Source organism: Calypte anna, chromosome 4, assembly GCF_003957555.1.
Source record: "Calypte anna isolate BGI_N300 chromosome 4, bCalAnn1_v1.p, whole genome shotgun sequence".
Lineage (NCBI taxonomy): Eukaryota > Metazoa > Chordata > Aves > Apodiformes > Trochilidae > Calypte > Calypte anna.
In genome coordinates, this window is record NC_044247.1 from 16,584,625 (window position 1) to 16,609,675 (window position 25,051).

General features: G+C 55.3%; 3 protein-coding genes across 6 annotated transcripts; 2 read left to right on the forward strand and 1 right to left on the reverse strand.

Moving 5' to 3' along the window:
- The first annotated feature begins 35 nt into the window (after nt 1-35).
- Nucleotides 36-1,007, forward strand: PIN4 (peptidylprolyl cis/trans isomerase, NIMA-interacting 4). Its single transcript, XM_030449233.1, has 4 exons — nt 36-125; nt 244-314; nt 465-584; nt 832-1,007. Exons 1-4 carry the CDS (start codon nt 86-88, stop codon nt 988-990), a joined length of 390 nt encoding a protein of 129 aa, XP_030305093.1. The 5' UTR covers nt 36-85; the 3' UTR covers nt 991-1,007.
- A 1,302-nt stretch (nt 1,008-2,309) lies between these two features.
- ERCC6L (ERCC excision repair 6 like, spindle assembly checkpoint helicase) lies at nt 2,310-6,094 on the reverse strand. Its single transcript, XM_030449438.1, has one exon. It carries the CDS (start codon nt 5,972-5,974, stop codon nt 2,315-2,317), a length of 3,660 nt encoding a protein of 1,219 aa, XP_030305298.1. The 5' UTR covers nt 5,975-6,094; the 3' UTR covers nt 2,310-2,314.
- A 773-nt stretch (nt 6,095-6,867) lies between these two features.
- Nucleotides 6,868-23,330, forward strand: OCRL (OCRL inositol polyphosphate-5-phosphatase). 4 transcript variants are annotated; one of them, XM_030449106.1, is made up of 24 exons: nt 6,868-6,935; nt 7,051-7,130; nt 7,627-7,706; nt 8,198-8,236; nt 8,890-9,000; nt 9,106-9,201; nt 9,598-9,715; nt 9,801-9,962; nt 10,146-10,247; nt 10,683-10,797; nt 11,340-11,456; nt 11,584-11,771; nt 12,571-12,682; nt 13,722-13,831; nt 14,727-14,862; nt 15,639-15,749; nt 16,017-16,182; nt 16,381-16,616; nt 18,534-18,557; nt 20,619-20,738; nt 20,945-21,029; nt 21,316-21,443; nt 22,152-22,263; nt 22,344-23,330. In XM_030449106.1, exons 1-24 carry the CDS (start codon nt 6,903-6,905, stop codon nt 22,466-22,468), a joined length of 2,706 nt encoding a protein of 901 aa, XP_030304966.1. In that variant the 5' UTR covers nt 6,868-6,902; the 3' UTR covers nt 22,469-23,330. The 4 variants fall into 4 exon arrangements, with proteins under 4 accessions (XP_030304966.1, XP_030304967.1, XP_030304968.1 ...); XM_030449107.1 differs by having other exon boundaries at nt 8,893-9,000; XM_030449108.1 differs by lacking the exon at nt 18,534-18,557.
- The last annotated feature ends 1,721 nt before the right edge of the window (nt 23,331-25,051 follow it).

Sequence of the window (25,051 nt, forward strand, 5' to 3'; positions counted from 1 at the left end):
GTCGGGGCGGTGTTGGGGCGATACCAGGGAGGTACCGGGGCGGGCCTGGTAGGGGCGGGGAGAGCCCGGCAGCCTCCGCGGCAAAATGGCTCCGAAAGGAAAGGGAAGCGGCAAGGCGGGGAAAGGTGAGCGGAGCGGCGGGGCGGAGGCCCAGGGGCAGCGGGGCGGGGGGGGGCCGGGGCCGGGGCCGGTCTCGGTCTCGGTCTCGGTCTCAGTCTCAGTCTCAGGACGCTGCGTTCGCAGGCGCAGACAGCGGCGGAAGCAGCAGCGAGGGGAAAGCCCAGGGCCCGAAGGGAGGCGGCAACGCCGTGAAGGTGAGCCCGGGGGTGGCGGGGTCCCCTCGGAGGTGGCGAGGGGGTCTTTCCACTTCTCCGTCCCGGCCACCACGGCCCCGCTTCGCTCCCTAGTGGCTCTGGGTGGGTGCTGGGGACAGTCCCCGGTGCCATTGCCATCCCTTCTGCCAGGTCCGTCACATCCTGTGTGAAAAGCACGGCAAAGCCATGGAGGCCATGGAGAAGCTGAAGTCCGGGCAGCGGTTCAGCGAGGTGGCCTCGCAGTACAGCGAGGACAAGGCCAGGCAGGGGGTAGGTGCTGTGCGGCTGGGATGGTGGGCACGGGGCTCCTGGTCCTGGCCCTCAGGGCTGTAAATGCAGAGTGGCAGCAGAGGTGGGCACAGAGCCCCTGGGCAGCTCGGGGAGGGGGCAGAGCTGCAGCTTGCCCGCTGTGAGGGTCTCTGCCCCTCCCTGGCTGCCCTGCTGCCCACCCTCTGCTGGCAAAGCCAGTGGTGCAGTGAGGTTCTCAGAGCTTAACCCTGATGGTTCCTTATTCCAGGGAGACCTGGGCTGGATGACCAGAGGCTCCATGGTGGGACCCTTCCAGGAAGCAGCATTTGCCTTGCCCGTGAGCAGCATGGACAAGCCAGTGTACACAGACCCCCCAGTCAAAACAAAGTTCGGGTACCACATTATCATGGTGGAAGGTAGAAAATAAAATGCTAATGACCATGACTGTGTTGGCTGCTTGAATCCTGAGACCTTCCCAGGTACCTTGACCTCGGAGCGAGTCTGTTGTAGCCAGCAGCGTGCTCAGAGGCAGCCACAGCCCCTGCCATCGTGGCAGGACATACAGGGTACAGCTGGCTGGGAACAGAGCCCTACCCAGAGAGGTAACATGTTCCCTGGGGAGAGGGAAATCAGAGCTTTTCAAGTAGGCTTCAAATCCTGTTTGAAAAAAAAATAGCTCCTGAGGTAGTTGCTGCTCCAGTGCTTAGACTTGGACCAGGACAGTCCCTTTGGTAGAGAAGTGACATGACAGCTAGAACTGGTGGGACTGTGCCCCAAGAAGGGGCTCGTTCCTGCCAGCACCCAGCAGGGGAGGCTGGAGGCACCTGGCTGGGCAGTGATGGGATGGGAAGCTGGGGAAGGAGTTGCAGTTACCCAGATCTAGAGCTGCCTTATCCACCCAAAGCTGGGCAAAGGATCTCACAGGATGGATGGTGCAGATGAGACAGCCCAGGAGGTCTCAGACCTCGTGGATCTTGGCGACAACCACCCCAGCACAGTGATCCCCTTCCTGCCCAAGGACAGCACCCAGCCCCCCATGTCTCTACTGATGGACTCTGGCTTTATCTGCAGAGGAGCCCTTCCCAAGCTCATGAACAAGGAAGAAGTGAGAACCAACCAGAGGAGATCTTTTCCTTCCTTCCCTCTTGGGAGTGCTTGTTTTGAGAAGAGAAAGCTCAAGAGAGGCCCACGGGTGACTGTAAAGCTCTCATTCATTAATATTTTGTTATGAAAGGGAGTACAAGAGCAGATGTGGCCTCATTTAAGGGATGCTCTATTAATAAACTATTTGTTTCCAGGGTATCAGAGCTTTGTTCTACCTATTAATAACAGGAACATGGTTTGTGTTTGTTGTGTCTCCCCAGCAGTACAAAGGATTCAAATACAGCAGACTAGTTTACTCTTGGGAGGACAAGGGCAGAGACTGAAGGGTAGAAAGGAGCCAGGTCTGCAAGCTAGGAGAGGAGTTTAGATATTTCAGAAATAAAGATTTTTTAATTTTTATTAAATAATCAGACTGGAACATGAACTGTCCTCACCCTTGTGAATCCACAGTGAAAATTTCCCACCCCCCCAAGATAGAGATCCCCAGACTGTTTCCTCACACAGGAGGAGCTGAACTTGTTCAGTCACCACACAAGATGTGTCTGTGATTTCCATCAGCCTTAGGCTAGTTCAGAGCATCATCGCCAGGTGGCTCAGACAAACGTTAATGAGGGAAAGTCAGGCTACAAAATAAAGGGCTAGAGAGTTCATTTCTGGGCTAGCTGCCTGTACAGGTTTAAAGTCATAAGCATGACTTCTGGATCTCCACTTTTTATGTCAAGAGCTTGCAGGAAGCAGTTCAATGCCTCCTGTAGCTTTCCATCATTCTTCAGTTTCTTCCCACTGTCTACCAAGGTAGTGTAATCACTTACAGCAGGGGAGGAGCTCTGACCAACCCCTTTTTCAGAGGCACTTTCCTGGGTGAAGTAGTCTATCTGCTCACCTGACTGAAGCTCAGCATCACCAGTGGATTCCTCCTGAGATGACTCTGTCTCATCTGCTTCCAACTGCCCTGAGGCCAGACTGTTGATATGGAAGGATTCTTCAGTTTCAAGTGTTTCTCCAGCAGGTTCTTCTTCAGGCTCAGCAGATTCAACACTACATTCTTCAGCTTCTTCTTCCATGAAGTCACCTTGCTCTTCATCACTGTCATCTTCTTCTTCACCACTGGCTCCCATGATTTCTCCAATATCCTCAACCTCATCTACTACTTGGTTGATTAGAGATCTCCTGGAAGCAGTAGACCTGCTACCACTGTTGGTTAGCTGGGGAGAGAAGATGGCTTTTGCTGTACCTCTGTCACATTTAGGAGTGGATGCACTAATTCCTTCCAGAAACTGGTGCCTGGGGCTGCTCAAGGGAGAGGGCCTTTTTTCAGACTCATTTTCCTCCAAGATCATGATGGAATGGTCTTCATCCTCGCTGTCTGAAACAATTCTTCGCAAGCATTTCTTTCTACCAAAAGCAAAGACACCACTGCTGTGCTCTGACACTTCACTCCCTTGCGGGGAGTCACTTGGCTCTTCCTCAGCACTGTGATGGTGTTGCCCACAGTTGCCCTTCTCACTTGGCCAAAGTTTTGCTGGAGATTTACAAAAACTTTCTGCTTTCAGCTGGAAGCCCTCCTTTTCTGGGTTCTCCAGTGATCTTTCCCTATTTGAGGCATCTTGCCATCCCTCATCAGATTCTTCCAAGACCAGATTGAAATCAACTTGATCCTGCACAGACATATCCTCCAAGCTGCCTTCCAGCACATCAGACTTCTGGAGCCCAGTATGGATTTCTGGGGTAGCATTTGATAAAGTGGGCTCAGGAACATCATTCTCATCTGTCTCCAAGGCAGCGCTGGGGTCAGGCACCTGATCTGACATTCCTGCATCTCTGAACTTCTTGGGATCATCAGCCACACTGGACTCCCTAGAGGAATGCTGACAGATCCCAGACAGGCCATCCCCTGCCTTGGTCAAGCTGTCTGAACTCACATGGGAGTGCTGCTGCTGTTCAGGACTCAGACTCTCTTTCTCAGGGGGATGAAGCAGGGGTGATGATGGTATAACACTTGATTCAAGGTCGTGCTCAGATTCTTGTAAATTGGATTCTTTCACTGTCTTGCTGGTATTGAGCATCTCTGTGTTCATACTGGACACATGTTGTGCCAGTTTCTCCTCGTCCAAGTCAACAATAGTCAGGCTTGTCATTTTGGAGCTGACATCAAGAACCTGGACATGTTGGTCTTCTGTAAGATCAATAACTTTGTCATTTTTGTGTTGATCAGCTACCGGTGGTGAAACAGAAGTATTTATATTGTTTAACCCTGGTGACAGTTTCTTTGGCTGGGAAACTGGTTCTGGGGGTCTTTGCAACATCTCTCCACAGGCATTCCTGATCCCCTCCATCCTCTGATCTCGGAGCTGAGACTCCAGCTGAACGAGCTCATGGGCTTTCTGTACCCTGCGCTGAATGTACTGATGGGCTTCCTCACTCTCAACCTGCTCCTCGTGAGCTATTTCCCTCGTGTATATCAAGTCGTGATCGGAAATGCCAAACATTTCCAGAGAGTGCAGGTAAGCGATGTGTTCATCCAGCTCCGGGTCACTCTTTCTCTGGGTGCCGTGCAAAGACTGCAGCTGGATCTGAGTCGCAGACGTTCGAGTGTCTTCCAACGTGAAGAGCTCCCTCAGTTCCTGTTTGGAGAAATACCTGAACGGGTTCTTTTTGTCCCCGGTCGTCTGTCTTATTAACGAGTCCTTGAAGACCTGTCGCCTGTAAATTTTCTCTTCCACGGTGCCACAGGTGATCAGCCTATAAATTACCACGTTCTCCTTCTGCCCAATCCGATAAGCTCTGTCCACAGCCTGGGCGTCTGTAGCTGGATTCCAGCTGGGATCAAAGATCACCACCCTGCTGGCTGCTGTGAGGGTGATGCCAACGCCCCCGACCTGCGTAGTGAGCAGGAAGACAGAGTAGTCCCTGCTGCTCTGGAAGGCGTTGATGCGCTTCTCCCGCTCGCTCAGGTGGGTCACTGTCCCATCAATACGCATGATCCTGAACTGCCTGTGAGACAGGACCTGCTCTAGGATGTCCAGCATCTTCCTCGACTGAGAAAACACCAGGGTCCTGTGCCCCTCTTCTCGCAGTCTTTCCAGGAGCCCTACAAGGAACAGCATTTTCCCAGACTCCTGAATCAGGGTCTCAGCTGAGAGATGGTCTATTTTGTTAGCACCTGACAGCATTCCCACCTCACTCCTGTCATCCCCCCCAGAGCACTCCTCCTCCTCCAAGCCCAGCTGGATGCAGGCTCGTGCAGACAGAAGTCTGGGGTGGTCGCACAGCTTCTTCAAGACTGTCAGCTCAGCCAAAGGCGATCGGGTTGTCATCAGCACCTCTTTCACATGATCCAGAGACAGAAAGTTCCTGTAGATTTCTTCCTGCGCTGGTGCCAAGTACACCCACACAACAAAGTCATTTTTTCTTGTGAGAGATGGCATGACAGGAGCACTGTTCTCACTTGGATCCTCAGGCAGAGGAGCATCTGGTTTGTCAGCCTGATTGGTTTTGATATCTTCTTTGGTTCTTCTGAGGAAATACGGCTTTATGATCATCATTAGATTCTCAGACATCTTCAGCCCCAGCGCTTTCTCACCTAGAGTTGCATCCTTCTCCCTGGCCCGGGTAATAGGATTCTCATATTCCATTTTAAAAGTTTTGGCTGTTCCCAGGAGAGAGCCTTGGCAGGCGAAGTCAAACAAGGACCACATTTCCCGCAGGTTGTTCTGCACCGGGGTGCCCGTGAGGAGGAGGCGGTGCCTGGCGGGGATGGCGTACACACACTTGGTTGTTTTGTTGGATGGGCACTTGATTTTATGGGCTTCGTCGAGAACGACGTAGTCCCAGACAAACTCCTGCTCGTGTCTGCTGGCAAGCTGCTTCCAGTTGTTGATGAGCATCTGGTAGCTCGTGATGACGATGCCGTTCTTCCGCTGGACCCTCTCCAGGTTCCTGGTGCGCTCCGTCTTGCTGCTGCCGTGGAACTCCTTGACGCGCAGGCCGGGCGTCCAGCGAGCAAACTCTGCCAGCCAGCTGCTGACCAGGGTGGTGGGCATGATGAGCAGGACGTGCTGGATCAGCTCGGCATCGAACATGCCCGAGAGGAAGGCGATGACCTGGATGGTCTTGCCCAGGCCCATGTCATCTGCCAGGATGCCCCCGGGCCGGCCCTCCCGGTGCAGGCGGTACAAGAAGGCGACGCCTTCCCGCTGGTGCTGGAAGAGCTTCTCGTGCATCTCCCCGAAGAGCAGCAGGCCACTGCCGCACACGTCCACGAAGCCTTCCTCCTCTTCCTCCTCCTGCAGCTCCTGCTTTTCCATCTCCGCCAGCGCCTCCTCCACGCGCTGGATGCGGCTCTGCAGCTTCTCGCTGGGACGGATGGCGGCCGCAAACCGGAACAGCCGCAGGGCCTCCTCCAGCTCCCCCTCGCCCGCTGCCACCTTAGCTCCCACCACCAACCTGCGACAGACACCCACCGTGGGCACCCACCGCCCCGGGACCCCCCGCGCTCCCCCCACCGCCCCGCTCCCCACAGCCTCAGCACCGCTCCCCCCGGTCCGCTCCGGCAGCCCACCCGCTCCCCGGGGCCTCCGCACCCTCATCCCGCCCCCGAGCCCACCGATCTCCCCGGGGCTCTCCATGACCCCGGGCCGCCCGACACCCTAGCCGGCCCCCCGCCACCCCCGTCCCGTCCCCGCCCCGTGCTCACCGCCGGTACCGCTCCTCCTCCTCCTCGCCCCCCGGCCCCGCCATCTTCCCCGCGCTCCGGCCGCCGCTTCGAACGCCCGCTCTTCCCGGCCTGCCCCGCGCACACATGCAAATGAGAGGGGCGAGTAGCCAATCAGCACGGCAGAGAGGCGGGACCTCAGGCTAACTGACAGCGCGGAGAGAGGCGCGCAGCCAATGAGCTCTTGGGAAGGCGGGGCCTCGACTTGAGGTGGCAGGGCCGCGCCGGTCCTGCCCGTGCCCGGGGGACACAACGGACCGGCATGGGGTCCAAACGTACTCGCTATGGCGGGAGACGGGCCTGAACCCCGGGAGAAGCCTGTCCAGACCCCGTCGGGCCTTCCCGATACCGCCCCGGTACTGCCCCGCCCCTCCGGTGCCGCCCCGCCCCCCCGGTGCCGTTTTGCCCTGTGGCGGAGGGGGGCAGTCCTCCCGCCGGCAGGGGGCAGTGTTGGGCGGCGGGCGCCTCTCTGCCCCACGCCGGGAATCAGCGCGGAGTCTCCGGGAGACCGAGGCGCCGCCATGGAGCCGCCTGCCGCGGCCTGCGGCCTCCTCGTATCCACCGGGACCTGCCCGGGGCTGGGAGGGGCGGGAGGGGCCGGGCCGGGCAGGCGGGGGGGCCGGTGGGGAGGAGGGCAGTCGGCGGCGGTTTCCTTAGCTGCGGGCGCAGAGCGTTACCGGCGCGGAGGTGCGGGACGGGCGGCGGGAGCCGTGCGTGCTCAGCCTGGGCCGGCGGAGGGGCCGGTACGGGTGAGTGCCGGGCCACGGCGGGGCCGGGGGGGATCGGGACTCTCCGGGTGTGTTTGCCCCGCGAGGCGGCGCGCCCAGGCCGGTCCGGCCGGTGAGTCAGGCCGGTGCTGCCGCCGCGGGGTTCGGGCCGGTTTCCCTTCCCCCGGGTGGCCGAGCCCGCACCGGGTGTCCAGGGCCGCTGAGCGGTCTGTGTCCAGGGCGGGGGCTGGGACCGCCGCTCCTCCAGGGCTGCCCCTCGGGAATTGCCTCCAGCGGGAGCGGAGGAGCCGGGGCCGCCGCCCCCCAGCCCTGCACCGGGGACGGTCGAACGGCGCTTTCCGTCTCACCGCTCGCACCCGCATCCCCTCTCCTTTTCCCCGCTTTCTCTTCCCCTCTCCCAGCGATAGAAGTCCAGCGCTGCGCTTGTCTGCCAGCCCGGCTCTTGTGACTCCCCTCACCTCTCTGTCCCAGGAGAAGGTGTTCCCGGGGCTTCCCAATCCTTTTTTTCTGTCTCCAGGATAGTTATCCACTCCCAGAAGAAGGAAAACTCTGATCCAGAGTATATTCCCATCAACAGCCGCTTCAAGTGTGTGCAAGGTGAGTGGGCTCAGGGCTGCTGGCAGGAACCCTCTGCTGTTCGTTGGCAAATACAATGGGGAGCACAAGGACTTTTTCCTGGGCTCCTGCCCTTCTGTGGAACTTCCTGTGGTTTTGCCCATTTTTGCTGTGTGGATGAGCTCTGAATTTTGTTGTCAGATTGACTTTCCCCCCAGGGAGCTACACTGATGTGGAACAAACCATCCAGGTGCTCCAGCACACTGAGCATCAGGGACCAGTGACGGTGGGGACTGTCCAGATACAGCTATTACAGCTGTTCTTTCTACCCAAGCTGTTATTAGCCATGCAGATGCAAATTAAAGCAGTTTGGTCCTTTGTTAGGACTCTTTTGTGGCTGGCAGCAGGCAGCATGTTCTGTTGAGTACTCAGTTACTGCAGCATTTGGTGTGAACTCTCTTAATCCTGGTTTGGTTTTCTTTTTGGTTTTTTTTTTTTGTTTTTTGTTTGTTTGTTTGTTTTTTGTTTTCCAGAGGCAGAAGAAACTCTGCTGATTGATATAGCTACAAACAGTAAGTTTCTTACCTGCAGTGGTGTGGGTTGGGCTCCTCTCAGGAAACACTTTGCCTGTTGGGTGCTGACACGCCCTTGGTTTACTACTCCATTGTCTTCCTCTGTTCCTTGTGCGTGTCTTTGATCGAGCAGGGCTTGTGTTTCCTCTGGTGCTGTTGTCTGGCTCCTTTGGGCAGTCAGTGCTGTGACAGACATGCCCTCAAGTGCCCACAATGAAGCTTTGGCATTTGGTCAAACTTCAGCTCCTTAAATCTTTACCCAGGGCCCCACGTTGTGCTCAGGACTGTTCTCATCTCCCATTCTCTCCCCGTGCCCGGGTTACCACCAGCTGCCTGTTTTGGTGTTGGCAAAGCTTTATCTAGTCACCAGTTCTGCTTTCCCTTTCAGTGCATTTTTCTTACTGCTTCTCGAGCTCTCTTGTGTGAGATCACAGTAGGGAGAAATGTTCCTGTAACTGGGAGAAGATGACTGAGGAGACCCCAAGGGTGGGTGAGGGGTGTCTCTGAATCTGCTTAGGTTCAGATTTCCCTCAGAAACAATATCTGGAAGTTGGCTTTCATTGGTGAGCTCAAAGGATACCCAAAGCCTGGTGACTCTCAGGGCGGCCTCCCCCTGACCTGACAGACTCAGTGAGCTGTGCTTGTGCCTGAAGCAGGCTGCAAGGTCCGGATCCAGGGAGAGGAGACTGCGGCGCGGCTCTTCGAGATCCCCGACGAGGAGCGTTGCTTGGGATTCCTCTCAGAAGTGCAGAGCATACAGGAAGGTGAGGAGAGCTGCTGTCATGTTGGTGGTAAAGCCCTCTGACTGCCAGCAGTTTCTGACAGGACTCTGTTGTTTCCCTTTTTTTCTTTTTTTTTTTTTTTTCCAGCCCACCTGAAAGCTTCTCCTCCTGAACCAAAGGACTCAACCAGCTGGCATCAGGTGGAGAGGAACCTCCCATCTCTATCACAGGCCTCCTCTTCAGGTACTGAACTGTCACCTCTGTGTACTCTGGGGTCTGCGCAGCAGTGGGGCACCTGGGGCAGGGAGCTGTGTCTGACCCTGCTCTTAGCAGGCTGCCCTCTGTCGTGTTCCCTCCCTTCACAGCTCCCTGAACAAAATAAAACATTTCTGTCCTTGGATTCTGTCGTTCCCTCTTGAGTGCTGTCTCCTGCCTAGTGCCTTGGTTTGTCTGTGTTAAACCCACTCCTGCCTTGACTTGTGATTAGTGCCCCTTTCTCATTCCCTGAGTCACCAGTGCTGATAGATTGCCATTATAACTTGCTTTTTCACTTTCTGTGGCGTTATATTTTTTCCTTCTTCATCAGAACTGTTTTAAGTGCTTTCTCAGGGCATCCTGCTTGGTTTTTTTTCACTACAGGAGCTTTGGGGTTTGAGGATGACTTCAACACCCTGAGCCTAGAAGAGAAGAGAAACATGCAAAACCACCAAACAGGATCTCGCCGGGAACGTCCCCCTCCTCCTGTGCCTCAGAATAAGTAATGTGGGGATTCTGTTCCTGTTTTTTCCTTCTCTACCTAGACAGCAGAACCAGTTTTAATTCTGCTCTTGCTTTCTTCCTAGGTTTCTCCGAGAGAGAGAAGGTGCAGCAAGAGACCAGCCAAAAGTCACCAACACCATGCGCAAAATGTTTTTCCCCAGCACCCAGTCGGGGCAGAGGGAAGGCCTCATCAAACATCTGCTTGCCAAGAGAGAGAAGGCATATGTCAACCTCCACAACTTCAGGTGAGAGCTGTGCCTGAAGAGCGGTGTGTGCAGAGACCAAGACCAGAAGAATTTTGTTTCCCCCATAGCTGGTGTGGCCCAGCACACCCACAGCTCACCTCTGTCTGCTCCCAGCAGAGTGCTGGGCTGGTGTGGTTGTTACTGTGTTTGTTCTCTAACAGCTGGGCTGCTTTTGTGTTGCAGGTTTTTTGTGGGGACGTGGAATGTGAATGGGCAGTCTCCAGACAGCAGCCTGGAGCCCTGGCTGGTGTGTGATGCTGAGCCCCCTGACTTCTACTGCATCGGGTGAGCAGCAGGGGCCTCGGGTGTGCTCAGGGTGCTGGGTTTCTTGTCACTCTTGCTTGGATACGGGTGGGCTGTGTTTAAGTTCCCATCGTGTTCTCAGAGGTTCCTGAAGCTGAGCAGTGTCTCTGAAGGGAAGAGCCATTTGGATGAGGCAGAGTATTGGGTTAAACGAGGCTGGTGTGACATAACCAGATTTTCCTGCAGGCACCCACAGAGCCCTCTGCTGTCCTCTGCCCACAGGCAGACTGACCAGAGAGGTGGCTGCTGAGGGCATTGCAATGCGGTCTCAGAGGCACAGTGGTGAAATCCTGCTGCTTTATTTAGCAAGTGGTTCCAAGGAGCATCTCTTCCAAGAAGAGCTCTTGCTGGAGGCTTCAGATTGAAGGAGGTTGATCTGTGGGAGATGGGGGGTGCTAAGGTGGTTTGGTTCTTCAGGTTCCAGGAGCTGGACCTCAGCACAGAGGCATTTTTCTACCTTGATTCTGTGAAGGAGCAGGAATGGTTGGCTGCCGTGGAGAAGTCCCTGCACCCTAAGGCCAAGTATAAGAAAGTGAGTTCTGTTCAGTCTTGTGGGGTCTTGTCACAGAGTTGGCATGACTGGGAAGAGAAGGGGAAGTGGGCTTCCCCTTTCCTGACCTGGCCCAGAGAGGAGCAGCTGGGGAGCCCAGGGGGCTGTGCTAGGTGTGTGTGCACCTGTGCCACACTAAATGTGGAGAGTCTGTTGAATTTCCAAGTAGTAATTTATAAAGATGGGTACCACAAAATAGGAGGTAGGTGTCAGAAAAGTCCTCTGCTTGATCGAATCATAGCAGCAGGTTCCCATTCTTTCTCTGTGATACCCCTTCACCCTTATACTACAGTTTTTTGAGCTAGTAAATTAAACAAATAGCTTTTCCTTAAAGGAACAGGATAATTTATGAGGCAAAATCTTCCAGAGGCTGCTGCTTTGAGGCAGAGTTTCTTCAGTTGTGTCAGGAGGACTTTACTGGGGTTCTTTTGGGACCATAGAAGCAGTGCATCCGGAGAGGCAGGGAGTCCAAGCTGAATTTCCACCAGCTTTCTGGGAACTGGGGACCCCCTGTGTTTCTGCAGGTGCAAATGGTCCGTCTGGTTGGGATGATGTTGCTCGTGTTTGCAAGGAAGGATCAGCTGAGCAACATCAGAGAGATCATGACAGAGTCTGTGGGCACAGGGATCATGGGAAAGATGGTGAGTCACCCGCTCGGCGCTTCCCTGCATCCGTGCAAGCAGTGGCACAGTCTGGATTCATTCCCCTGCCATCCCCATCTCCTCCCCGGTGCCTTCTCTGAGTTCTGTGTCTCCCTGCTCTCCCCAGGGCAACAAGGGTGGTGTGGCTGTCAGGTTTGTGTTCCACAACACCACCTTCTGCATCGTCAACTCCCACCTGGCCGCTCACGTGGAGGACTTCGAGCGTCGGAATCAGGACTACAAAGATATCTGTGCTCGGATGAGTTTTGTCACCTCTGATGACAGTCTGGCTCAGTTCAACATCACAAAACACGAGTAAGTTTGTTTTGCTGGTTTTTCCCTTCTGGTGTTGAATAATCCGCGTCGGGTCAGAATCCCAGCAACAGGAGATCTGTGCAGGTAAGTTTTGTGGCTCAGTCATCTGGGTGAGAATGCCAAGGTTTTTGTGGTGGGAAATGGGAGTGTGAGCAGGGGAGGCAAAGAGACAGCAGGATGGTCAGAGGCTGTGCTCCTCAGGATTTTTTTGAATAACAGGCACTTGGTGATTGCTGTTTCTATTTCTTTTTAAATGAATTGGGGGATATACAGGCAGTACTTGATTATTTTTTTTAAATTATTAATTAGATGACCACAAAGATGAATAACCCAACTCAAACGTAGATTCAACAAATCATATAAATTAAGTTTTCTGATGCAAATGGTTAATACTTACATAGTTAATATTTAAACCGTTAAAAAAAATAAAATGTAGAGTGGATTAGTACAGAAAAAACTTCAAATATTAGATTATCCTTGATAATCCACTAATGGAAATTCTGAGGTTTGACTACAAACAGGAAGAGCTTTGATACCAGAGAGGGGTTTAGATTTTAATCTTTAAATGAAACCTTTATGGAGTGAAGAGTGAATACCAGCAGTGTTTCTTTAGCTGCTGGTAACAGAAGGCTGTGGTCTGTTTTCTGCTGTTGGACTAAAGCTTTGATGTCTGCTTTTGTCTTCCATGAGTCTCAATCTTAATCAGCAGCCAGCAGCCATCCCTTCTTCTGCACCCCTTCTTCCCTGCATGGCCTGGGATGCTAACCACTGCCTCTTCCATCTCTGTCTTTGTTGTCAGTGTTGTCATCTGGCTAGGAGACCTGAACTACAGGCTTTGTCTGCCTGATGCCAGTGAGGTGAAAAGTCTTATCAGTAAGAATGAGCTCCAGAAACTGCTGACATATGACCAGGTCAGTGAACTCTGTTTATGTTTGCTGGTTTTTTGTGAGGTTGTCTTGGTTTGAGATGTGCCTGTGCTTGGAAGGAGCTGGCATGTGCTCTGCAACAAGTGTCTGTAGACACAGACCCCAAACAGGGCTCTGGTGTCCTGGTGATACCAATCCCCTAACAATACCAGGTTGTCTTCTATACCGTGGTTAAGGGCAGTTACTGTAGCATTGTCTTTGCATCTCATCCAAAGAGTTCTCTGTTACCTACAAACTACAAGCTCAAAATAGGAATGAGCAACAAGAGCATCAAAAGCTGCTGTAATCAGTGTTGTGGGAGAGGTGCTGGCTTGGAGACCAGCTCTGCTCAGCCAGGCTGGCCTCCCTCCAGAACTGGAGTTTTCCCCACTCAGTGTGTCCTTGGGGCTCACTGAAAACCCAGGCAGCCCCAGATCTGCCTTTGAGGTGAGGGATTGTACCTGTGGAACACGACCAGCAGCAGTGTAACATCATCTCCCACACACAGTTTAGCAGTAAATCTGGTGGCTTCTGTTCTCAGCTCATCCCTGCTGTGCTGCAGGGCTTCATGCAGGAAACAGCTTCAGCTTTGCGTCTTGTGAGGAGAACAATGAGGACATTTTCAGAAGAGTGAATAAGAAAGGGAAAGTAGTGTCAGGTTGTCAGCCAGCACACACCTGGAGGGTTTTGTTAAAATGATTGGCAGTGAAATATTAATGATGGTGACGCTCAAGCCTGAAAACTAATGAAGGCATTTAGCACAAGTGAAGCAATTAGTATTTCCCTTAACTATCGTTTTATGCTGCCTGTGTGTTCTGATAAGCAGCTCTGTGTTAATTGGTGTTCAGTCCATTTAGGAAATGTCCCACTGATGTGTTGCATTTTTACCTTGGTTACAGGTGTGAGACCAAGGGGGCAGTTTTGGGGATATCTGGTGAATCCCATGGCCACAGGTTGCAGTTGCTCTGCTCTGTGCCTGGGGGTGTTTGGGGTAGTTTGGTGGTTCTGTGTTGTTTGTTTTTAACATGTTCTTTTTCTGCTTTAGCTGAATATTCAGCGCACTCAGAAGAAAGCATTTGCAGATTTCACTGAGGGAGAAATTAAATTCATCCCCACGTATAAATATGACTCCAAGACAGATCGCTGGGACTCCAGGTAAGGACATATCTACATATGACATAAAAAGCTTACCTCACAAAACTTGATTTCCTGGGTCCTGTAGCACCTCTCAGTGCTCTGGTGATGTCTGGAGTGCACAGGTGAGGCTGTGCTCTTCCCATTCCCCTGCTCTCTGAGACAAGCAGACCCTGGGTGCCCTGACCAACACCTGCCCTGAGCCTCCCCTCCTGCCCATCCCAGCAGATGAAGGAGAGTGAAGCAATGACCTCACAGGTGGCCCTGCACTGGAAGGATGTTCTGCTACTGGGAGAGGCAAACAGTGTAAAAAGGCACTGAAGAGATAAGGAAATGCTCTCTCTGAGTCATCCTGTCCCCTGACTTACAGACCTGCTGCAGTAGCAGTGGTGGTTCCTGCTTGCTGCGCGATGCCTCTGCAGATGGTTATGAAGAAGCTTGCTCTGAGCAGAGCAGCTCCCAAGGAGTTTCGAACCACACAGCAGTTGGATTTTCCTCTGCCTGTGTTCATGAATCAGCACAGGATAACCCAGGATTCAGACTTCATAACACAACAGTAGTAGCTGAGTACACTTCACACAGTGGAAACAATAAGCCATGGGTCAGACTGTAGTGGGCAGAAGGATCTGGCAGCAAAAGAAACTAATGAAGCTTGGCTCACAGAACACGTGGCTTTGGGATGTGGAAACTGCCTTGTTTGAGATTATTTTGTTTCTTGATTCTAGAAAGGATGGGAATTTCAGCTATTGTTCAGGCAAGGGGGAAGACAGCAGTAGAAATAACCTTGTGTTGGAGCTGAGGAAAGTGACAGGCGTTCATCCCATCACTGCTGGTGCAGGCACTGGTGGTGGGGGTGGAACAGCTTGGGTGGCTTATTAAGATTGTTGGAGTTCCTGGTAACCCTGGTTCTTTGCAGTGGGAAGTGTCGTGTGCCAGCGTGGTGTGATCGGATCCTTTGGAGAGGAGGGAACATCCATCAGCTGCGGTACTGCAGCCACATGGACATGAAGACAAGTGACCACAAGCCTGTCAGCGCCCTATTCCGCATCGGGGTAACTTGGTGGCTTTTTCTGTGCCGGGGGGGATCACAGGGTTGTCCTCCGTTCCTCCAGGAGGTGGTTACACAGCCAGGTGCCTCTGTTGGTGCTGTTGCAAGAAGACAGAGTCAACAGAAGGGAGGTGTGTCAGTGGCACGGGGACAGTGCGGTGGCACAGGGCTCCTGGAGGTCACCTTAGCAGGTGTGCCCATGGGGCAGACAGAGCAGCGTTCCCCTGGACTGCTTTAACAGTGCTGCTTAACTCCTGGGCTGGAATCTTTGGTAGCTGGTGCTGGGGTGGGTGAACTACTGTTTGCTCTCCTCCACAAGGAGGCACAGCAGAGACCTGGACATGGTTGTGCCTGCTGCAGCAGTGTTGCCTCGGGTGTGTTAAGAGCGTGTGTCACTGGTTCACATCTCAGTGTCTTTGGTGGGGAATGGCTGGGAGCAGGTCTGGGTTTCCCAGCTTGCAGGGTAGAGATGGTCTGTGTCCTTTTCTTGTGTACCACCTGCTCCCCAAGTAGCTCAGGTCTCCTTGAAGAAGAACTTTTCTCCTCCCCCTCTGGAGAATCGGGATTGATGGCATGGGATGACAAAGCTGTCCCACAGACATCCCCCCCAGTGATCTCCCAGTGGTGTGACCAATGTCCAGAAAGACCTTAGTGACTTCTCACAGTTGACTGTGGCAAGTGCTTAGAGAGGTGTTTAGCTTCTGCAGTTTACTCATGACCAGAAGAGTTCCTATGCAAGCTGGTCAGAAACTTTGCTGAGTGTTTCCTGATGTTCCACAGGTGAAGGTTGTGGATGAGCAGAAGTATCGGAAGCTGTTTGAGGACATCGTGCGTTTAATGGACAGAATGGAGAATGACTTCCTTCCTTCCCTGGAGCTGAGCAGGAGAGAAGTGAGGATGAAACCTGAGTCCCTGTCCACTGCCCAAACATGGCAGCCTCAGAAGTGCTAGAACTGCTTCTGAAGACTTTGATTCAGTAAACTGGATTATAGGAAATTGAACTTTTCCTGTTACGGTCAGGAATTGGATTAGAGGGACATCTTGTCTTCTTGGCAGGTGTCCTGTCAGGGGTTGTGTGTTGTGTGGGCACTCCTGGGTGGCAGGTTGCCATGCAGCCTGGGTGCCACTGACATGATCTGGTTTCTCTTCGCTCTGCAGTTTGAGTTTGAGAATGTGAAGTTCCGTCAGCTGCAGAAGCAGAAGTTCCAGATCACCAATAACGGGCAGGTCACCTGTCACTTCTCCTTCATCCCAAAGCTCAATGACAGCCACTACTGCAAGCCCTGGCTGCGGGCTGAGCCTTGTGAAGGTTACTTGGAGCCAGGTGAGCTTCACCATGGTTTCTGCAGTGTGCTGCTGTAGACTGCCACCCCACCTCTCTTCTTCCCTGGGTCTCCCCTTTCTTGCCATTGTCCTTGTCTGTTTCTTCTCATTTTTGTGGCCCTTGTCTCTGCTGCTGTGTGTTTGCCCTTGACACCCCTTTTGGAGACTGTATGTTCTTGAGAGCTCCTGTTTGTTGCAGATGAGAGCACAGACATCTCCCTAGATGTGTATGTCAGTAAGGACTCAGTAACCCTCCTGAACTCTGGCGAGGATAAAATTGAGGATATTCTTGTCCTTCACCTGGACCGAGGGAAGGACTACTTCCTCACCATCAGTGGGACCTACCTGCCCAGCTGCTTTGGCACCTCCCTGGAGGCCTTGTGTCGCATGAGGCGGCCAATCCGGGAAGTTCCAGTCACCAAGCTCATTGACCTGGTGAGTAGCAGCCTTCTGGAGCAGCTCTCTGCACAGAGAGAGAACCTATTCCCTTCCTTTTATTCCTAAAAGCAGAAGGAATGCCTTCAGCATGGGTCAGCACTGCTGGCTCTGAGCTCATTTACTCGTTTCAGAGCTTGAGGAGCTCTTTTGTTGGTTTCCTCCACCACAACCAGTGGTTTTTGACAGCTTGCACCTTATCTGTTTCTGAGAAGGTTCTAAATATGGTTTGGTGGGACAGAAACGTGATCCCATCACCTTGTGTTTTGTGTTCCTGGCATGTTGGTGCTGGCAGGCTCAGCTGGGTGGCACTGGTGTGTCCTGAGAGGTGTGACTGGCACGCTCCGAGGTGCCCAGGCTTCTGCAGTGACAGAGCTCCAGGATCCTTTTCCTTCTGGATGCCCGAGGCATTCACACTGCTCAGGGGAAGGCTGAGCAGAAGCAAGAGGACCAGAGAAAGGACTTTGCTGCTGCTGGGTGTGCTGATGAGTACAGCTCAGCAAATGGCCAGTCTGGCAGGCTCTCAGGCCCCAGTGTGCAAGCTCTTCTGGGGGACAGAGACTGGTTTTCTCCCCAAGCTTCACTGGTCCCTAGCATCATTATTTGTCATTCTGGAGCCAATGTGTGCACCTGAGAGGGTGCCTTAGTCACCTTCTGTCTCTTTGGTAAGGGGCTGAGAGGCAGTTGGATGCAAGACAGCAAAGTGTAGGTAGGAGCTCATTTGGAAACAGCTTTCCTAGTTCTCCAGTGAGAAGCTGCTGACCCTGGAGCACCTCACCCTTGGGATTTTGGTATTTGAGCCTCATCCTGTTGTTGTTTGTTGTTTTGTTTTTTTTCTTGGGATCCTGCTGTGGGCTTTAAAAAGCTTCTGGAAGAGTCTTTGTCAGGAGCAGGTTAGCCTCCTGGAGCTGATGGTGCTGGAGAGGTGGGTGGTGGGCAGCAGGTGGGTGATAACCCCCTGTTATGGAACAAGCCCCTCTCCTGTGGCCTCTGCCCACCCTCCCCTGCACATGGAGAACCTGTGCCAGCTCCTGCTGGGAGTGTGTGTGCTCTGCCAGAGCCTGGGCTGGTGTGGCTGAGCTAGGGCTAGGAGGCTCTGAAGGGCTGGAAAGGGGATGCTGCTCCCCCCAAGCCATGCCTGTGCTGTGGGGGCTCCAGGTGGGTTTCTTGCTCAACCCTTGAGTGCAGTTTGGTCCTTCCCACCCTGAAATGTCAATGTCCCAAATCTGCCTTTGGGCAGCTTGGCTTCCCTGTCCTCCTGCAGGCTCCAGTAACCCCATGATGTGCTGTGCTGGTGCAGGGGTGCTGCATCCCAGCAGGACTGGCCCTGCAGCCCGGGGGGCTGTGGTGTGCCCCTCCTGGCAGTGGGTTAATGCTATTAACTGGAGCCAGCTGAGCAGCCTGGGGTTTGGAGCACAAACCAGCATTTCCCTGACTGTACGCAAAGCTGCTTAGAGGGCCTGTGAGCTCTGCAGCTGCCACACACACTCAGACACAGATTTAGCCTGATGGATGTTTTCTCTCTGGCTTGATCACAAGGGAAGATGCCTGAAATAGTAGAGGAGTATTTATTTCTGACCAGGAAGATTCAGGAAGGGGCAATTTCTTCCTGGTGAACACATCTCACCTGCCTGTGGCCTGACAGTTTGCTGGGCAGTGAGCAGAGGTGCTGCCAGGCCCCTGGGAGAGGAGTATGTAGAAATCCTGACAAGGTTTTGCATCATGTGAGCAGGATTTTTGCTAATTGGCAGGCAAATCTCTCACCATAGGTTTAACTTTTGGCTGTGTCAGCAAAATGTTTGCAGGACCTGGCATTCAGTGGGTTCTTGTAATGCAAATTAGGTTTCTGCTTGGTCTAGGGGTGAGTTCTCTCTTAACCATACTTTTCCCTCTTCTCTCTTTCCCCGCTGCTCTCAGGGAGAAGACAGCTTCTTAGAAAAGGTAACATGAACGATTGCTGGGGAAGCCTGCTCCTCAATGACTTGTTTGGAAAGGAGAGTTTTCCCCTTGGCTTCAGGGGAAGAGGGGAGGGGAGGTGGGTGTGGGGGGAGCACTGGCTCCAGCAAAGCTTCTTAGCACAGCTGGGGACTCGGTGAGAGAGGACATGTGAGAGCACGAAGTGACCCCCTAGCCCAGATGGGCCAGTCCAGCTGAGCTGCTGCAAGCTCACCAAATTTGCCTGGGGAGAGGAACAAATACTCCCCTGATCCTAGCAGCAGTGACAGCTATTTCCAGAGAAGATTGGCAAGGCTTTGGCAGTCTGGAATTAGCTCTGACCATGCATGTAAGGAGTTCACCATCGCACCCTCTGCAGATGTGTGGGGAGGGGGCTGAGCTAGAAAACTGCAGCCTTTTGCTCTTTCCCATCTTGTTGTTTCCTTGGGGGCTGAGGCAGACAGACCTTTTGTGCTCTGCTGGCTCTCCCAGCCACCTATGCTGGAGCAGGGTTGCTGCTTTGCTTTTGCAGTCATGCTCTGTGCCAAGCAAGGCCATTCTGTCATCCCGAGAGGAGGTGGGAGATGCGTGTGGCAGCTTGTTCCTGCCTTCCCCACGCCTGCTCAGGCTCTTGGTGACTTGTTTGAGCTGGCCCTGAGCAGGGCTGGGGGACTTCTCCCTCTCCAGCGATGGGAGGAAACAGGAGAGGCAGTGATGTCCCTCCCTTCTGCAAGAGGGGCTTGACCGCGGGTGCTGAGCCGCTAAAATCTCCGAACTCCCTCCTGGCAGCAAAGGGAGGAGGTTGGTGCCTGCCTGCTGGGTACATGGCAGAGCATCTTCCTCCCGAGGACGTGGCTGTGCTGCACTCCCCTCCTTGGCAGCGGCAGGAGAGGGCGCTCGGTGCACGGGAAACCAAGGCCCTGCTCCTCCTCCTTCTCCTCCTCCTCCTCCTCCCCCTCCTCCTTCTTCTCCTCCTCCAGCGTTCTCTGCTCTAGCAGCTGGGGGGGTTCCTACCCTGGGGGTCCCCACAGGGCCCTGCCAGAGCCTGGTGCTGCTCCAGTGCCACCATGCCCTGGCCTGGGGGTTTTCTGCTGCCCTTGGGTCACAAAGAGGGTCTTCAGCTACCACCTTGCCCCTCTCAGAGGAGAGCTGTTAGGTGCTTGCCTCCTGTGCTGCTTCCAGACCTTCCCTCTGTGCCTCCCAGGTCTCTGGGTGTGCCGGGAGAAGGCGATCCCACCCCCAGCTGGCCCCGAGCCAACCTCTGTGCCCCAGAGGGACAGGGGTCACAGTTGTCACCGAGCTGGCAGCTGGGCTGGTGGTGCTCCTCTCTGCTGGTGTCCTTGGGTTGGTGTTCCTGCTCCTGCCCATCTGCTCGGGGTGTTTCTGCTGCATGTGCTGCAGGAGAGTGGCGTGTGGCTTCCTCCTTCGGGGAGAGGAAAAAACAGCAAAGAAAAAAACCCTATAAAACATTGATTCCCTTAAAGATCGGTGCGATGGAGATTCCTGAGCAGTTGGTCTCGTCAGCTGCTTCACATGAGTAAGCAGGACAGTGTGACAGTGGTGTCAGGGTTGTCTGTTCAGCAGAGAGCTCTGCTTAGGAAAATGGGGACAGAAACCTGGGAGAGCCAGGCTGGTGTAGAGCCCAGAGGGCATGTCCTCAGCTCTGCATCCAGAGGAGATCAGCTGGATGAGCTGAGCATGGTGGCTGGATTGGACCTGAAATGTGGAAGCTAATGCAGCAGAGGGACTCATCATGCTCCAGAGCATCAGCTGTGGATGGGAGCTGTGATTTGGGCAGCAGGAGACCCATCCTGTGGGTGCTGCTGTGGCAGGGGGGACTGTGCTGAGGTGGGGCTGAGCCTTGGATACTTTGGTGGTGGACCAGGCAGGTTGTTCTGTGGGGCAGTGGGAGGGAGTGGAGCTGAGACCTATGGAGCAATGGCTCTGGGCTGTAAGGGCCAGGTGAGTCCCAGGTCCTGCTGCTTCCCCTCTCCAGGCTTTCTTTACCCAAGGACCTTCCAGAGGGACTGAAGTTTCCCTGAGATCTTGTGTGCTTTTTGCCCCCAGGAGAAATCCCTCCTGCAGATGGGCTCCCTGGACCCTGGGGATGCAAGTGAGATGCCACTGCAGCTGCCAAAGGAAATCTGGCTGTTGGTGGACCACTTGTTCAAGCACGGCTGTCACCAGGTGAGGCAGAGGGTGTTTGCCATGCTGGGAAGCTCTGGAGAGCTTGGTGACCTCCATCAGCAGCTGGAGATCAACTCCAGTTTGGTATTTATAGGACAGGCTTTTCCCTGTGCTTAGGGCACTGGCTGGGGGTACCCAGCTGTCACTACGTGCCTCAGCCTCTGTGAGGAAGGTGACTTTGTCCATCCCTGTGCTGTTTTTTGCAGGAGGACCTGTTTCAATCTCCAGGCATGCAAGAAGAGTTGGAGCAGATCATTGACTGCCTGGACACCAGTATCCCTGAGACAATCCGTATCCTTGCTGTGCTTGGCCTTCCCAGGAGCGTGGTCTGGAGAAGGGGCTGATGGAGCTGAGGGCTTGTGTGGGGCTAGAGGGTGGGCAAAGGCAGTGCAGGCTTGGTGGAGCAGCATTTTCCTTGGATGGAGCAGAGCAGAAGGAGGTTTTTGGTGCCAGGGATTGGTTATGCAGGCAGAGAGAGGTTGCAAGACCTGTGAGGCGGAAGCAGAGGCTGAGGAACTGGTGTGGGGGGGGGAGGGGTCCATCAGCTCAGCATGCCCCTTGATTCCCACCCCTTCAGCGGGCAGTAACCACTCTGTGGCTGAAGCACTCCTCATCTTCCTGGAGGCTCTGCCAGAGCCTGTCATCTGCTACGAGCTGTACCAGAGGTGCCTGGACTGCTCCCACAGCAGCCGCCTCTGCCGACAGGTCTGGGACTGCCTCCTGCTCTGTCCCCTTGTCACCAGCTCTGCCTCAGCCCTGGGGCTGGTTGGGTCCTGCTCCCATCCCCTGAGCTGTCAGGGAGCAGGCACTCAGAGGCTCCTTGCAGCAGGAAGGATGAACTGGGTGCCCTGGCAGTGCTTTCCTGCCCCTGGGGTCAGCACCACAGTGTCTGCTAGCTGTCAGGGGGGCTTCCAAAGAGTGACCAGGCTTGTCCTGTGTCTCCCTGAGGAGTTAGAGAAGAGCAGCTCCAGGGAATGAAGAGTTTCTACTGGTCTTGAGGGCTAGAGGCCCTGCTCTGAGCTGGGATCTGACTGGAAACACACTGGAAGCAGCCCCTGGGCAGGGGCAGCTCTTACCTGGTGATGCAGTTATCCAAGAGTGCCTGGAGTGCCTACAGCTAGTGGCTTGTTGATGGACTGCCCAGGGAGGTGGTGGAGTCACCGTCTCTGGAGGTGGTTAAGGAAAGGCTGGATGTGGCGCTTGGTGCCATGGTCTGGCTGATGTGGTGGTCAGACTGGACTTGATCTCAGAGGTCTCTTCCATCCTCAAGAATTCTGTGATTTCTGTCTGAGGCTGTGGCTCGGTCTGGTGGTCACACAGGTTCCTCGAGGCTGGGGAAGGGGAAGAGTGCCCCAGGGTGCCCTGGCTGCATCCGGGTGAGCTGGGAGAGCTTCCCATCTGTTTGCTTTGCAGGTGATTTCTCAGCTGCCTCGTTGCCATCGCGGCGTCTTTCAGTACCTGATATCCTTCCTGCGGGAGCTGCTCAAATACTCGGAAGAGAACAACGTCAGCGTTGCCATGCTTGGTAAGGCAGCTCCCCTGGGGCCACAGCCCCTCTTGGGGTCTCCCCTCCTCACTGGTAACCAGCTTCACCTCCCCCTGCAGCTGCCTTGTTCTCCAGCCTCCTCCTGCGCCCCCCACCCAACCTGGTGGCCAAGCAGACGCAGCAGGACCGCCAGCGCGCCATCAGCTTCCTCTACAGCTTCCTGCTGGCTGGGGACGAGGAGTGACTCCTGCACGGGTGCCACCACTGTCCCCTGCCACCCGCCAGGGATGGGCCTCTGCCTGCTCCGAAGGGGTGAAGGCGCTCAGCTCCTCCAGGGAGGTGTTTACAGGGGGAAGGGATGAGCTCCCCAAGCCTTCCTCACACTGCACCCCACGCTGCAGAGGACCCACACGCTCATTGCACTGCCAGCCTCCTGCTGTCCCCCTGGGACCCGGGTGGATCCGGGACACCCGAGCACTGTGCCAGCAGCACCCCCCCCATCCCCTGCCAGTGTCACCAGTTCCCCCAGTTGTGCTTCTCTCTCCTTTTCACCTCCATCTCCCTGGAGCCCCCATAGGGAAGGGTTAGAGACTGCTGGTGCTCTCGGCAGGCCGTGGCACTGGGTGGCTTGGGTGCTGTCATCCCCACCTCCCCCGAGCTGCTTCCAAAGGGTAGGGGCTGGAGAAAGGAGACAGAACTCCAAAGCCCAGGGGAGTAGCTGGAGGCGGGGAGAGCCATGTTTTTCTGGCACTTGGGGGCTGTAGTGCCAGAGTTGGGGAGGGGTCGCCGCAGGGGGGTGCGAGAGAGGGGTCTGTCCCATCAAACACTAAGCAGAGTCCTGCCAGCCAGGGGCTGGGGCTGGGTGGTCTCAGCTGAGGGGGCCACTGCCAGAGATGTGTGGAGGGGGCTGCATTCCAGCCCCTCACCAGTGCCTATGTTTAGCCTGGAGGTGGCCACGTGTGGAGCTCCCCGTGTGCTGGCTGAGCTGTCAGGGGCTCCCCCACCTTGTTGCTTTTTGTTTTTTTCTTTCTGTTTTTTCAAATTTTTAAATGACCTAATTTATTGGGAAACGGTTCGTTCCAAATAAACCTCCGTTGTGCCAGGTTCTGTGGGCTACCTCAGGCACTCCCAGGGGCAGATGAGCCCTTCCTGGGGCTCTCCCACCGCCTGAGGACCATGGTAGAGCTTCCCCATCCCCTGGTTCAGCTTCTGGGCAGCAGCACGCAGGCTCCTGACACCCGGGGAATGGTGCTGGCTGCCCGATGGGCACATGCCAGCGTGGGGAGAGTGGGCACAGCGTGGTGACAGTGCCAGTCCTGGGCACAGGGCTTGTGCAGCTCCAAACAGTGATGCTGCGGACCCCGGGGTCCCTGCAGCGCCGCTGGCTCGGTGACAGGAGCAGCGCTGGAGAAAGCCATCGCGTCCTGCCGGAGGAAACGGCCACCGGTGTCATCTCCATCTGCTTCCTGCCCGCTCCTTGAGAGCAGAGCCCTGCCCGGGCAGCTGCTCCGGGCCCGGCACGCAGGGGACCGGCGCAAGGTGCCGGCATTGTTCCCCAAACCTCCACATTCCTGCCACTGCCGGCGGAAATGCCGGAGTGAGCGCGAAACCTCGGTGCTCCCCAGAGCTGAGGCTGAAGGACAGACCTGCCCATCCTCCACATTCGGACAGGGGTCCCTGGGGGTCTTTGGGGTGTTTGGGGACTGTCAGATGCTGCTGTGTGCCCTGAGGGGGACATGGAGGCTCACACACCCCTCCTGCCCACCACGGACACCAAGGAAGGGCAGGTGCCAGTGATGTCCCCTGGTGGGAGCGGTGGGTCCAGAAGTGTCCCAGCCCGGGATGTTGGCAGGGCCAGTGCCCTCTGTACACCCTGGACACCCATTGCTGTCCCCAGATGAGCCCTGTCCATCCAGAGGTCCCCAAGGCCTGGAGGGCTCCAGTGGGGGCCTTGGCAGTGCCAGGTTAATGGTTGAACTTGATGGTCTTGCAGATCTTTTCCAACCAAAATCATTCTGTGAGTCCACCACAGCTCAGCCTGTTCCCATCTCTCTCCCCCTGCTCCAGCTGTGTCTCTCCCTTCCCGTGTCCCTGTCCCCAGGGCTGTCCTCGTGCCCCAGCACCAATTCTGGTGCCACACAGGGCTGGTGCTGGCTGCATGGTGCAGCCCAGCAGCTCCCACCTGCCCGCGGGCAGCCAGCCAGGCCAGGAAAAGCCAGAGATTCCTTAAGTCTCCCAGCCCAGGAGCCTTTTCCTCCAGTGCTGGTTGGCTGCAGCCCAACCGGGGGGTCCTCCCTGGGCCCCCCCTTGCAGGCTGGCGCTGGAGGGCCAGGGTCAGGGCTCAGCTGTGCACCCCTGGACACAGCCCAAGCCCCCACACTTGGTGATGGGCGATGCCTGGCAGGGCTGTGGGGCACGGAGGCTCCTCAGGGTGGGCTGCAGGACCACCCCCCACTGCCTGTCCTACATGCAGGAGCTCGAGGGCAGGGCATGGGGGCAAATTATTAGTGCTGAGGTCTGGGTGCAGGGGAATAGGCCTCCCAGTTCAAACCAGTAGCAGCAGCATCATCGGGTGTCAATGGAGGGATGGTCCCAGTGGAGGTGGGGTCAGCTGGGGGGGGCATGGCTGGGGCCAGGAGGCTGATGGGGCTGGAAACTGGAGTGTCAGGGCAGAGAAGGGGGCAGGCAGGGGTCTGGCAGCCCTGTCCCAGCCCTGGCCATGGCGGAGCACGCTGGCGCGTGGCCGGGAGCACATCCCGCCCCGGTCCCGGAGGATGAGCTAATGGAGGCCAGCTGGGCCCAGCCCTGCTTCCCGCTCCCAGCCCCG